Source organism: Streptopelia decaocto, assembly GCF_964273445.1.
Source record: "Streptopelia decaocto genome assembly, chromosome: 2".
NCBI lineage: Eukaryota > Metazoa > Chordata > Aves > Columbiformes > Columbidae > Streptopelia > Streptopelia decaocto.
The window spans coordinates 124,903,032-124,915,972 of NC_138655.1; the positions used below are offsets into that span (position 1 = coordinate 124,903,032).

General features: G+C 35.5%; 1 protein-coding gene across 1 annotated transcript in view; it reads right to left on the reverse strand.

Annotated features, from left to right (window-relative positions):
* KCNH8 (potassium voltage-gated channel subfamily H member 8) overlaps window positions 1-12,941 on the reverse strand; it is a gene marked incomplete at both ends in the record, with an annotated part of 189,822 nt that overhangs the window by 38,303 nt on the left and 138,578 nt on the right. The window contains 2 exons of the mRNA XM_082044521.1: window positions 1,617-1,816; window positions 6,335-6,532. Coding sequence (XP_081900647.1) covers window positions 1,617-1,816; window positions 6,335-6,532 — 398 coding nt within the window. The remainder of the gene's footprint in view (window positions 1-1,616; window positions 1,817-6,334; window positions 6,533-12,941) is intronic.

A 12,941-nucleotide genomic window follows, 5' to 3' on the forward strand; every position in this document is an offset into this window, starting at 1 on the left:
TGAACCCAGGGGAAAATTAAATTAGTTTAGATCTTTTTTTTTAAATTCTTCACCAGTAGGGTATATTGCTGCTTCTATGGTAAAACTGCTGGAAGACAAATAATTCGAAAAGCCTCTAGACTTTTGTTTGTTTTATTTTTTAAAGGTGCACTTGGACACTGAAGGAGAGGAGGGAAAGGAATGCAGGCAAGGTGCCTGTTCAGGGGAAGAACCTATGAAAACTGAAAGACTATAAGGTCATCCTGTTTTGACCCAGTCTTAATTTTAGGCAAATTCCCATTGTAGCCTGGCAAACACTTAATGACATCTATATATGTTTGACAGAAGATCTGCTGCAGGATGACAAAATTGAGACGAACATCTTTCTGCTCAGAGATAGTCTTCTGAGAATAATATACAACTGCTCGAACAATCTAAAATTTCAGGCGGAGATTGAAAAAAAATAAAATATTTAAGTGGTTTCAAGTATCTGTCCTACTGATGCAAAGTACACTGCCTGTCTATGGGCAGAGCTCTGAACCATGCAAGCTGCAAGCCTATAAGCTTTGTTTTCCCTGTAGTCTGAGGAGATCTGGCATCTGAGCAATGCAATCAGCCAACATGTGCCCAGGTAGGCTTAGACAAGGCAGTTTGTGGATGGGAGACAAATCATGAAATATTATTGACCGTGTCTCCGGAGGCTGCCCTTATAATACAGCAGCCACTCATTTTCAGTGGGACTAAAGATAGAGAAGCTGAAGGTGATCCTTAACCAAATCTAGGAAAGGCTTGACATAAGGGTTTTTTATACCTTTGTAAATCTTATTAGTTTCCTTCTGTTGCTAGGATGCTGTTGAAAATCCCATTCTTTGTGCTGTGCACTCCGCAAAAAGAATTTATCACGAAAAGAATGTTCTCAAAGCCAAATCTTTCTGCTTATTTTCACATTATCTTTAGAGATCACTGAGTTTTATAATGACATATATAACAAGAACTCTGAAATGAATGGTTAATTCAAAGAGAACTCCAGCAGAGAGAAGACATTATTCCTCTTGGAACATAGTAACATATAACCTGGACAAGTCATTTAAAACAAGCAAGCAAAGACATGTCCAGAAATCTCTCTTTTGATTTCACTTTCATGTTACATTTCGCAAGATTTAAAAAGATAGATAAATGAATAACATAAAAATTAAGCCCAAACTACTTGCTTACAGTATTGCAAAGAATAAAAGAAAATTGAGGGAGGAAAGGGCACTAGAGAAGTGCCTCCTTTAAAAAACGCCAGAAAAAAAAAGATTAAATATTTTGTTTGGTGAAAGGCAAAAATGGAGTGTTTCTGCTGGCATCATCCAAAAGGTTTCTAAAGAATGCCTCTTCAGCATTTCAGAATTCTGGAGAATTTTGAATTTGTGATATATGTTACGATGTTCTAAACCAGATTTTTCAGTAGCATACCCTCTTCCTGGGACAACCCAGCTTTATTTTTAAAGATGCTCTTTTTTTTAATATGTAATTTTACGCAAAACACAGCATCACAAATGGAAAATTACTGCCCTGCCCGCCACGCCCCACCTCCCCCGACTCTAGGTCCATAGTCAAAACCATCAAACATACAACCTCCTTCATTTGGTTACCTCATTGGAATCAATTCCATTATTGACGGACCACGTGGTTTGAAAATATTCAAGCATCCTTTGCTTTAGCTGCTGTGGCAGGTGATGGACCCGTATAAAGTCCTTCAGATCCTTCGTTCTTGTGTGATAAAGGGACCATCTGGAGTACATCCTCTGAATTATGGCAGTCACATTGCCAAACACCAAGGCATGCATCAAAGCTAGGGGGGACAGAAAGTATGTGCAATGTGGAGTGACTTGTTGATCATTAAAATTTAACACAGAAAATGAAAGGATCTTCACAGAAAACCAGTTTCCTGCTTGATAGATATAGTAAAGATTTTGGATACAAGATTCCATGAGTAATATACAGTGGTATTCATATAATTAGTCAATTCTGCTTTCTGTGTCACCAGCAGGCACCATCATGGGAAAGGACAGAATTGCATTTGATGGTATCTAGTTGGGACGCCAAGCAAAAGAATCCCCAAGCCAAGTTAATTTTATAGTCTAAGAAAAAAGGAAATGGATGAATGCTGGTAGGCAGGCATGTTCAGGAAACAGAGGCTAATAATGAGTATGAAAACTAGACTCAAGTAATCACTTAGTGACTACATAGCATGTAATAGATTTCATATAAATAGAAACAATTACTAAGAGGGACCATGCATAGTGGAATAAGTTTGCAAATGACATTTAGAGATGCATCATATTCTGGGGAATAAGATGTTAAAAAAAATGACAGAAAAAAACCCGACATTGTAAAGCAGAAATTCAGGTAAAAAACAAACAAACAAACATTCAAACTGACAATCTGATTTCTTATGTTGTTTGAGAAGGTCAAATATGGTGTGAAATTGTTTATCAGAAAGTTCTGACATCCTGGAGTTTGTCTTCAATTAGAGACTGGTTTGGGAATAAAAAAAAACAGAAGCAAAATTGAAGAAATGCTTACAGATACAGGTTGTCTGGGATTGTCTGTGCAGAAATGTGCTTGCTGATTATCAGTGGGAAAAATCACTGCAAGATTGTCTGTCATGCAGTATTGATCTGAGTACATAATATACACATTTACAAACCGTTTATTGAAAAAACTATTAAAAAGCTGGATTATTACTCTTAAGGGATATCTATCTCTACAGTGCTTGAAGGGAGGCATACGGACTTCTCCAAGTGGCAAAGGAATTTGTTTATAAACAAGAAAAACTAGATGTTGACCTTGTATGGCAATTTACAGAAGTCCAGTGTGAGTGAGGAGAGAAAAAGCAGAACAGTAGGAGGAAAGGATGCATTTTCATGCTTAATAAAGCTTTTACATGATAGAAAAAGAAAATTCTTTAGTTTGGAGTGTTGAAAATTTTTATAGGTTGAGTAAAACACAAAAGAGCTGATAACAATATCTATGTCTTTATTGTGAAGGGAGTGCAGGAAAACAGATAAAGCACTAGTGTGATGTAGTTTTACAATAAAACATGCATTCTTGTTCAGGTGATCTAATGATATAATTAAGTCAATACAAGTCCATTAGTAAAAGAAGATGAAGGAAAAGTAGTGCAAAAAAAAAAAAAAAAAGGGATCAAATATGAATATTAGAAAGAAAAATAATTGGAAATTTATTTCTAAGAATAATCCCCTGGATCAACTGGATGTTGTTCCTGATGATGTGGTGAACTGCTAAGTCACTGATGTCAGAAGCTTGGGAAACAAAATGTGAGGGACTGGAGTAATTCTAGATACAGGATATTAAAAACAAAATATGACAGCTAGGGGTGAAACAATTCTGCAAGATGTAGCTAAACAGGCTAAAGAGATCGCATAGCTTTTTTAAAGATGTGATTATAAGTTTAAAAAGGGGTGAGGGATAAAGCATTAGGTGGTATATAGATACATGTGATGTAAGTCTCCCAAGGTTACGGGATGAACAGTGTGGAGATGTCCATGATGTTATTATAGTCTCAAATATAATCAAAATTTTATTGTTATGGAAGAATCTATCTACATTGGAAGACAACTGTTACTGATGATGACAAGCTATTCCCAGCTGTGAGAGGCATTAGCTTTCTTTATCAAATAATCACATACCCACCCTGCTTTCTGTAAGAAATCTATTAATCCATTCTCTAAAACCAAGTAAAAGTTAAAAAAACCCAAACTTCTAGGAGCTGTATTTCATAAAGTGGTCTTGATTTTAACAGATATTCCAAATAACATTATTTTTCCTTAGGAAAGAGAGGAACACTTCTGATCCCAGAAAGAACTTGAGCTACTAGAAGGACATCCAGTCTCATAAATACAAAACTGCACATTCTTTGCTCAAAGAACACAGGGAATACAAGACAGCACGTTGTATGGTCATTTGCAGGAGGACAGACCTGACTAATATTTTACAGAAGCTATGTGTCTTAGGAATTGTGGTTAAATTTTAATAAATAACTTCTCTTTAAGAAGAAATACTATCTAGAATAAGATGGTTCATATCTTCACAATATTACTTTTCTTAAATTATAGTTCCAAATTCATGCAAAACAAAAATTAATACTAAGAGGTAGGTAAAAATCAAACAAGTTATTTACTTGTTAAATTAACAGTTGATTTTTTTTTTTCTGGCTTCAACTTTCTTTAGGGTTGCAGTAAGTTCATTCTTTCAATTTGTATTGGCACACATTAAAGAGATACAGACAAATTACTGATAAACTAAATCATGCCATCCATTACACCTAGAATTTCATAAAGTAATGGCTTGGTCTAAAAACTGTAAAAAGATTACATTTTTTTTTTCTCAAGACATCACTTTCCACTAGAGAATTTTAAAATTAAATATCAGCTGAAACTATACATCAAAACATGTTTTAATAAATGAAAACATATTATGCCCTAAACTATGCAGACTAGTATTTTATTCCTACTAGAGTTTTCTGAGATGTGTTCACCAGTCCGCACTTTATGATCCTAATTCCTCCAAGTTTCCTTGCTCTGGCTATTTTTTTAAATAGCATCTAAAATACAATTCCTCAAGAAAATATCTGCAAACCAGCCTGCTCTCCTTTCTTACCTGCTTTATCTTGTTTACTGGACCCTCCCAGACATAAAGTCATTCTTCTACCTACTTGCCTATGAGTAAGTTTGCCTTTCAGTTTTCCATTCCCTCTTCCTACACTCAGTCGACTAGTTCTTCACAACTTATTCAGTGCACAAGCATATTAGTTTTACCGCTCAATAATATAAGAAATGAAAAAGAAATTTCTATAACTGAACTGAATAAAAGTATAGGATAATTTTACATTCTACTCTATTAAGTTTGTGAAAGCTCGGCCATATCAAAGTGAATTAAATATTCATCATCACCTTACACAGGGTATCTCTTGATTTTTTGATAGAAATGAAAAATCCTTCCTTCATTCAAACACATTTTATGTAGTGAAACCCACAAAGCACAGAGGCCACACTGTATTTTAAAACTATAATTTTATGCTACCACCAAAAGCAATCCATAAAGCTGCTTGTGTTTTTGTGATATTGTCAAAATCAAAATGATAACGTTCTTGGATCAGATGATTCATTATATTATTGCCACTTATTTTCAGGACAGGGAAAAACGACAATAATTCATTGAGAAATTTCTATATCACTTAATGCTGCAAATATATATTTTACAGGTCATTCATCGTGTTCCCTGGCTTTTGAGTGTCAAGTTACCAATTTATTTTTGCCCAGGAAAAATTATGCTGCAAAACTGACAGCCAGTGCCTTACTGACTAGCCCTGGAGAAATACCTACTAGTATTTAGAGAAAAATTACACAAGCATAACAAAAGATGAGGGGGGCAGCTCTCTAGCAGTGGTTTGCTTTTACCCCTCATACCCACTGTGGCATCTTTGAGTTGTGTGATGTACACACTGTGAAATAGTACGGGTGTTTTTTGGGGGAGGAAGATGAAGGTAAAGAGAGAGCTGCAGGTACTTTCCCCAGTAGCTTTGGCTTACCAAGCTCTGCACGTGCCATCAGCTTACAGGTTGTGCCCAGGTGCCTCAACAGAAAGAAGGTGACCAAAATTGAGTACATAGTTTTCCCCAACAGTACGAGTAGGTAATTAATGTAAATAAAAATAATACTAAGAGCTCCAAATATGACAAAAGCATTGCATTTTGATTCAAATCTGAAGCAGTGGTGTGTTAAAATTTACTCAGTTTTAATTAAACTGCTTTTTGTTTATGACAGAGTCAGCTATGGCTCAGCAAACAGACCTCCTGGTTCTGTCCTGTCTCCATTGCCTTCTCGCTGGGCTGGTCATTCAGATGTGGATATGCACCAGCTCACGGCCCAATACACTGGTGGGCTGCCCACCTGCCCTCCCCATCATCCCCAAGGATGCTGTGGGGACTGAACTGGAGCTGAACACCCATTACTTGGCTGACTGGAAAAGTGCCTGGCATGTAACCAAAATGCTCCCCTGGCACACGGTGGGGCTACAACCACTGACAATAATGTGAGTTTGCATTTTACTCTGTGAGGACTGTCTTTTGTCACCATAAGTGATCAAAAGGTTTGAAATATGCCCCTTTAAGAGAGTCTATCTAATGTAAAACCAACCCAACAGAGCCTTTTTTTTTTTTCCCATTTTAAATTAAACTTGCAGTTGTGGTTTTTGTTTTAAATAAACTTACCAAAACTTCAGCTTTTATTTTACTTGTTCCTACCCCCCAATAACGTTTTACATGATTTTTAGCATTTGTACCAACCTCCAATCAGCATTGTGCAAATGGAGAAGATCTTTTCAGCATCGGTGTTGGCTGAAACATTTCCAAACCCAACACTGGTGAGGCTGCTGAGGGTGAAATATAGGGCAGCTATATAGGCACTTCTGATTGATGGGCCTCCTAGTGTATTATTCTCATAGTAAGGAGACTCAATACGTTTTCCTAACTCATGAAGCCAACCTGAAAAACAAAGCATAAAAAGAACTATTAAGAAATACTGGCACCATGAAAACTATACATTCTGTAAAGCAAAACAATGCTAAATATATATATATATTTAGAAGACACTGCATTCTTCACATGATTATAAGAATAAAAGTAACATTAAACTGCAGGAAATTTTACAGCACTTAAATTATTGTGTCTCAAGTATTAATTTTTATGCATGATTATTTATGATAAAAACTGTATTTCTGTATGGAAATCAAGTGGTTTTGAATTGCATATTACAGGTCTAATTAGATAATTCACAAAATCCATTAAGGAACTGAAAAGAAAAAAAAAATCATCACCTAATAACACTGTAACACTGCAGCAAGAATGCAACATTGATTTGATTATTTTGATTAATTAATGCTTGGAAAGCTTTTTGAGATTCTAAGACTAAATTGTTATAATAATAATTACATATTTAGAGCTTTCTACATGTTGTTGTTGTTTTTTTTTTTTTACAGTAGAAAAGACTCAAACAACTAAACATCACTTACAAAGCAGAATTAATTTTCAAAAGGTGCTTCACTAAGTATTTTCTAAATTGTTCATTAAATCTTTCATTTTGCTAAATGAGTCTATGTGTGCTAGAGAAAGTAGAATTAGCTACTGCCTCATAGATATTTAAAAAGCAACAAAAGAAAAAACAAAAACACAACAAAAAAACCCTCAAAGCAACAAATCAGGAAAAAGTATTCAGTTCCTGTTTTGGAAAAGGAAAACGAACAACCGGAATGAATTGCATAAGCACAATGCTTCACAAAAATCATTATGGGAATAAAGAAGATGGTCAATTTGTGTGCCGAGTTTTGCCTGTTAAGTAGTTTGCTTGGGAGAGTGGGAATTTTTCTTGGATGCTCAGTGAGAACTGCCAAAACAAAATGTTATTGACAGACAGTTTTATTTTAGAATGGGTTGAGGGGGTCCTCTGTTGAAAACAGAGACCTGACAGTCTGAATCACCTCCTGAATCACCATCTCTGCACTTCAGCCAGCATCCGTTTCTTCATTTTGGATGAACCCAAGTATGAACGGGGGGAAAACCTTTTGTATAGAATTTCTGCAAAAGTAGGGGGCAGATTTAAAGTATCTGTCCCATCACTTCCAGCTAATTTGGGGAAAAAGTCTGTAAGAATTTATCACCTACAACAGATTTGTTGAGCCATGGCTGCCACCCTCTTCGGCTCCATACTCTCTTGCACGCTCTCCTCCAGAGAAAGCTAAGCCAGAAGGGCTGGGTAACAACAACGTAAAGTGCAGCCATGACCCTGCCAACCCACTCTATGCAGGCCAGTGTAATTAATCAAAAGCATAAATGAAAGCACTCTGCACTGTCATAAGCTGGCAGTACTGAGTGTGATTGTTTACCTCACCAACAGAGAAGAAAGTATATGAAAATCTCCTTGATTTTTCCTTGATGCAAATTATTAATAACATAAGGCTATTTTAAATTAACTGGACCAATATCAGTATCCCAGTCCTGGCTATTTTAAATTAACTGGACCAATATCAGTATCCCAGTCCTCTTTCTGTGCACTACTGTTTTCCTCTGCCTGGCAGAGAGGAGACAGAGTGAAAAAAGGTCTATCTAAACCTAAAGTAAAGAAATACAATCATAAAGTTCAAAATTAGGTTTTGAAAGTATTCTATTTATATGAAAAACTACAAAACTGAAACAAACTAAATAAGTTGTTTTAAACAACTGTAGCTGATGTCCCAATACTGAAATGATGCCTTTTAGGAGCAAATCTCTTTCCTGGAAGTGTTCTAAAAGACATTGATTCTTGGCCTCTGTATTCCCATCTTTCTGCCTTTTGTTAACTAAATGAATTTCACATTAATTGTTCCTGGTTGTCATATTGCATCTGATTGCAAGTTTCTGCATCTCAGTTTCAGCTATCAGACAAGCAAAAAATAGAAGAGTTTACCTATTGTAATTTTACATGAAACATTACAGACTTCCCTTTCAGACTAGCACATTTTCAGTGCTATCCAGAAAAGGTGGATGACTTCATTCTTAAATTGATAGATATGTGTAAACTGGTTGCTACTTTACACTTTAGTTTCAAGGTTACAAGGCAAAACACACAGCCTTACTGAAACATCATTGTTCCTAAAGGGTGCTCTACTGCTAGTAAAGGTAAGGTACAAAAATGAATGCCTACACTGTATCAAACAGTAGAAGTCCCTGTGATATGTATAATATAATTCTACTACCAAAGTACCAAATAAAATATTAGCATTTTACAGGTGCTAATAAGAACTTCTGGCCAGGACACCTGTATCTGAGATGAGTTGAGCACTCTGTGCCCAGTTCTGTGTCAGAAAAATGATCTTAATCATTAATATGAACGTGCTATCACTGAGCTACAACAGCAGCAATCAATTATTAGCAATTGTTAATAATTGCTAAAAAAAATGCCTACTGCATAAAGAAAAGCTGTTAGGTAACTTTAGAGATGGACCGCATGATTTGGAACAAAAGATGTATATTTGAAAGTGAAAAACCAATAAATATGTTCCTCTGATTTGCAGATAAGGACATGTTTACATCTTATAATTTCTATTTTAGCTGTTAGAGATGATCCTAATAAGGACGTTTGAAGAAATTATATAGGATGTGGTTTCAGTCAAAGTATATAAAATGCTGTGAGATCTTTCAGATCAACTATACTTCTCAGATTTTTCTTGATGGCACTACATTTTTTCCATTTGGGGATAGAGAAAAGATACTGTTGGCTCTAAATACTTCCATTAGCCAATGGAAATAGTTGTGAGATAGCATGATTGATTCATGTCTCTTATTTTTTGTTTCTTGTAGGTAACAGCTCCCAGCAGATTCTCTAGCAAACTTGAGTAATTAATTCATGCCCTCAGTGAATAAGAGAAAAATAAATATAACTTGTAGTCAGAGGAAGCTTCCTAGAATGTAGCCTTATGAATCCTGTCTGGTTCTGAATTAGCACTACCTAAATATAGCTCTCTGACTTTGAAAACATTTTTAAGCAGTGATTAGCATAATTAAGAGGAAGATTTTTCAAAGGAAAGAAGAGTACTTAAGTAATCAAGTCCCTTTGGAAAAGTCAGTAGGTATTGGATATCTAGCTCCATTAGGCTACTTTGAAAATCGCTTGAAGAATCTGTATTTACCTGTATCTGGGAAGTGCCCAAGCGCAAACATAAACAAGCATTTAAGCATCCATAGATGACAGACTTCATAATTGGATGTTAAAACACATTATCTCATTCACTGGACATGCAGAAACTCAGTCTTCCCTCAGTGTGGTGCTTGCACTGCACTGAACATGTATATCACTCCCTATAATTTGCAGATTCATTCTGTGCTACGACTTAGATTTTTCTTATATGCCAGACATTTAACATACCAAAATCCTGTCTGGTACTTCAATAACTTAGAAAATAGTTGCATTTTCTAATGCATTAATTACCTACAGCGTTTATTCTATAAAACAGACAAACATTTTTTCCAGTTAAAAAGTAGACCAAAACGCTCTGGTTTATTCTGGGCTACTGTGTCAGGAAGTACAAAGAGGTGTGTATGACGAGTACCTCTTAGAGCGTTCCTGAATGACTGAAAGGAGGAACAGTTCCCCAGCAGACCAGTGGTGATGATGTTGGAAAAGAAAACATGAGACAAAGATCTACCTTCTCTCAGCTGTGGTTCCACATCAAATTCAGGGACTTTAAGTATTCCTAGGGGAAACGTGAAGGTAGAAAAGCCTATCTGCTCACACATCATCCCTTTTTGTGTTTAAACAGTGCTTGAACTTCATTTAGAGCCGTACTTGGCTTTTTTGGGCTAGTGAGGGAAGAGAGTAATCAGTGTTATCCTGATATTAGGAAAAGAAAATATGTACTGAGTAAAGCTGTTGTAAACTAACAAACACTGCCAAGTATGGGTTATCTCTAAGGGCTATGTTTCAGGCTGAGTTTTGTTTTTCTGATTCATTTGAAAAACTCTGGAACTCTAAATGAAAGTACAAAAGATGGCAATGGCTTTATTAGATTCCATGTCTTCTTTATACTTCTCCAAAACCTAGTGCTGTACCTTATGAAACAACAGGTAATACAAAACCATCCAAAACCAAACAAAACCTAGGAAGGCTGGAAAACAAAAGTCAAAATGTATAACCAAACACTGATTATTATTTTATCATTATTACTATTTCAATATAAATTATTATTATTACCAATAATAATAATAACAATAACAATGACAATAATAATGGTCAGTTCTAGTCACCTGTTCCATCCACCCCTCCTCAAACATGCCCCTCTCATGACAGAATATGAGAAAAAAATATGCAGGCAAAACCTCAGAAAAGTACAGCCACCTAGAAGAACTTAGCTGAAAGAAAAATCACTAAAAGGAACTGGTCTTGTTTTTAACAAAACCAGGACAAATAGTAATAATAATGATGCCCTGAACTGGAGCACATACAGTTTTCTGATATAAATAGCTTATAACTTTTAACACAGAACTCTTTGTGTTTTATGCCTTCTACTGTGTATTGCAGTGAATGGTTTAGGCTCATTAAGGAAAAGATAAAAACTATGTAAGAGAAATTAAATCCTTTGTCACTGAAATGCATTTTTAAATGAAGATCACCATGTGCCCTGAGAGCTATGTTGGCTCCCACTGCAGCAGTCCCTGGTCACTGCTGATAGCTCCTCATTTCAGATCTAGAGTCAGGCAGGAGCTATAGCTTTGCATGGGGTATCACACCACTCTTTCATTACACACACGTTTGAGTCTGCAGATTATCATCTTGTATTTCCATTTTAAAACTGTTGCAAATGATCCCACTCATCTCAAGCCAAGATTTAGCTTGTATTTCTCTCTACTCTGTTTCCTTGAAATATTGACCTCCAAAAAATAAATCTTAGGGTGAAACAGCAGCTAAGATAGAACAAGTAAGAACAAGTAAGCATTTTTTTTTCTTTTTCTCTTTTTTTTAATTTTATTTTTCTGTGAAAGCATTCATGATTACACTCTGTGAGATAGATTTTACATGTCCAAATCAATTTCATCAACTGCCCATGTTGCTTCTTCATAATGCATCATAGCTAAAGAACATTTGAGGAGGGAAGACCAGAGCTAATGTTTTATTTGAAATGTTATCATCATTTTGTATAACAGTATAATGAATGTATTCTACCTTATCAAACCCTAATTATAATTCATTAGACATTAAAACATTAGCTTTTATTTTAAAATTTCTTCAAAATAATTTTGCACAGTTACTCCCTAGTTGTTTCTGACTAATATAGTTCATTCAAAATTTAGAGTTGGATAAGAAGACTAAATAATTTTGCATTTTCTAGTATGCATGACTCTGCATTATTAAATAATCATTGTCTCTGTTCTCATAGTGGTTATTTATTTAAGGTATTCAAGTGCTTCTGAAGATCCTCAAAGCTGCTTTAATCTCTGTCTAGCCAAAATGTTTTTTCATCTGCAATTTTTTCCTACTAAAACATCTGCATTTTTTCCCCAGACTATTAATATACTAAACGCCTCCATTCCTACTACTTAATCCTGTGGAACATTGCTGTTACCCTTTCATTGTTACAAAACTTGATCAGGTTTGATTGATGATGGAATTTTGCCTGTAATGTCAGGAGAAGCTCTCAGGTACCAGAGCAGATGGTTTAAGGATTAAAGTTCCCCAGAGATGACGGGAACAATCATACTTTCAACCACTGCTTCTGGAGGATTGTAAATGTGGCAGACATTATTGCACGAGGTCACAAACAAAACATGAACCAGGCTTTTCTTCCACACAGATTAGAAAAAAATATGTACTAAAACCAGAAAAACTCACAATCCTGAAAGTATCATCCAGCTGCAGGTTCTAGGAGTCTGAAAATGCAGCTCCATCATGTGTGCTCAAATAGCGTAATTATGTAACAGTAAGATACAGGATATGAGTCAATACTCTTTTCAAAATGAAGACAATAAATAAATGCTACATGTGTAAGAGGAAACCTGAAGTGCATCTATATGGCATATCGGCAGTTACAGGCTACAGAGGAACAGACCTGGCCTAGAGGCTATATTTGAAGAAAAGTATTAGCTGGCATTCAAAATAAGTAAAAGTTAAGTGGTAGTGTATGAAATTTAGACTAGAAACACTTCAATATTAGTACAATAGACATAAGCATAATGGTTGCATGACAATGAGGAAATGCTGGCATTGATCTACTCCCCTTCATCTTTATTTTGCTAGCATACTTGCATGCAAACAGTAGAGATCTAAAATGAGAAAGAAAAAAAAATGATAAAGACATTAATATTTTTCTCAAGCACTGAAACTCTGCCTATAAATATTAAAGTCATTCCCAAAATAATTTATTCT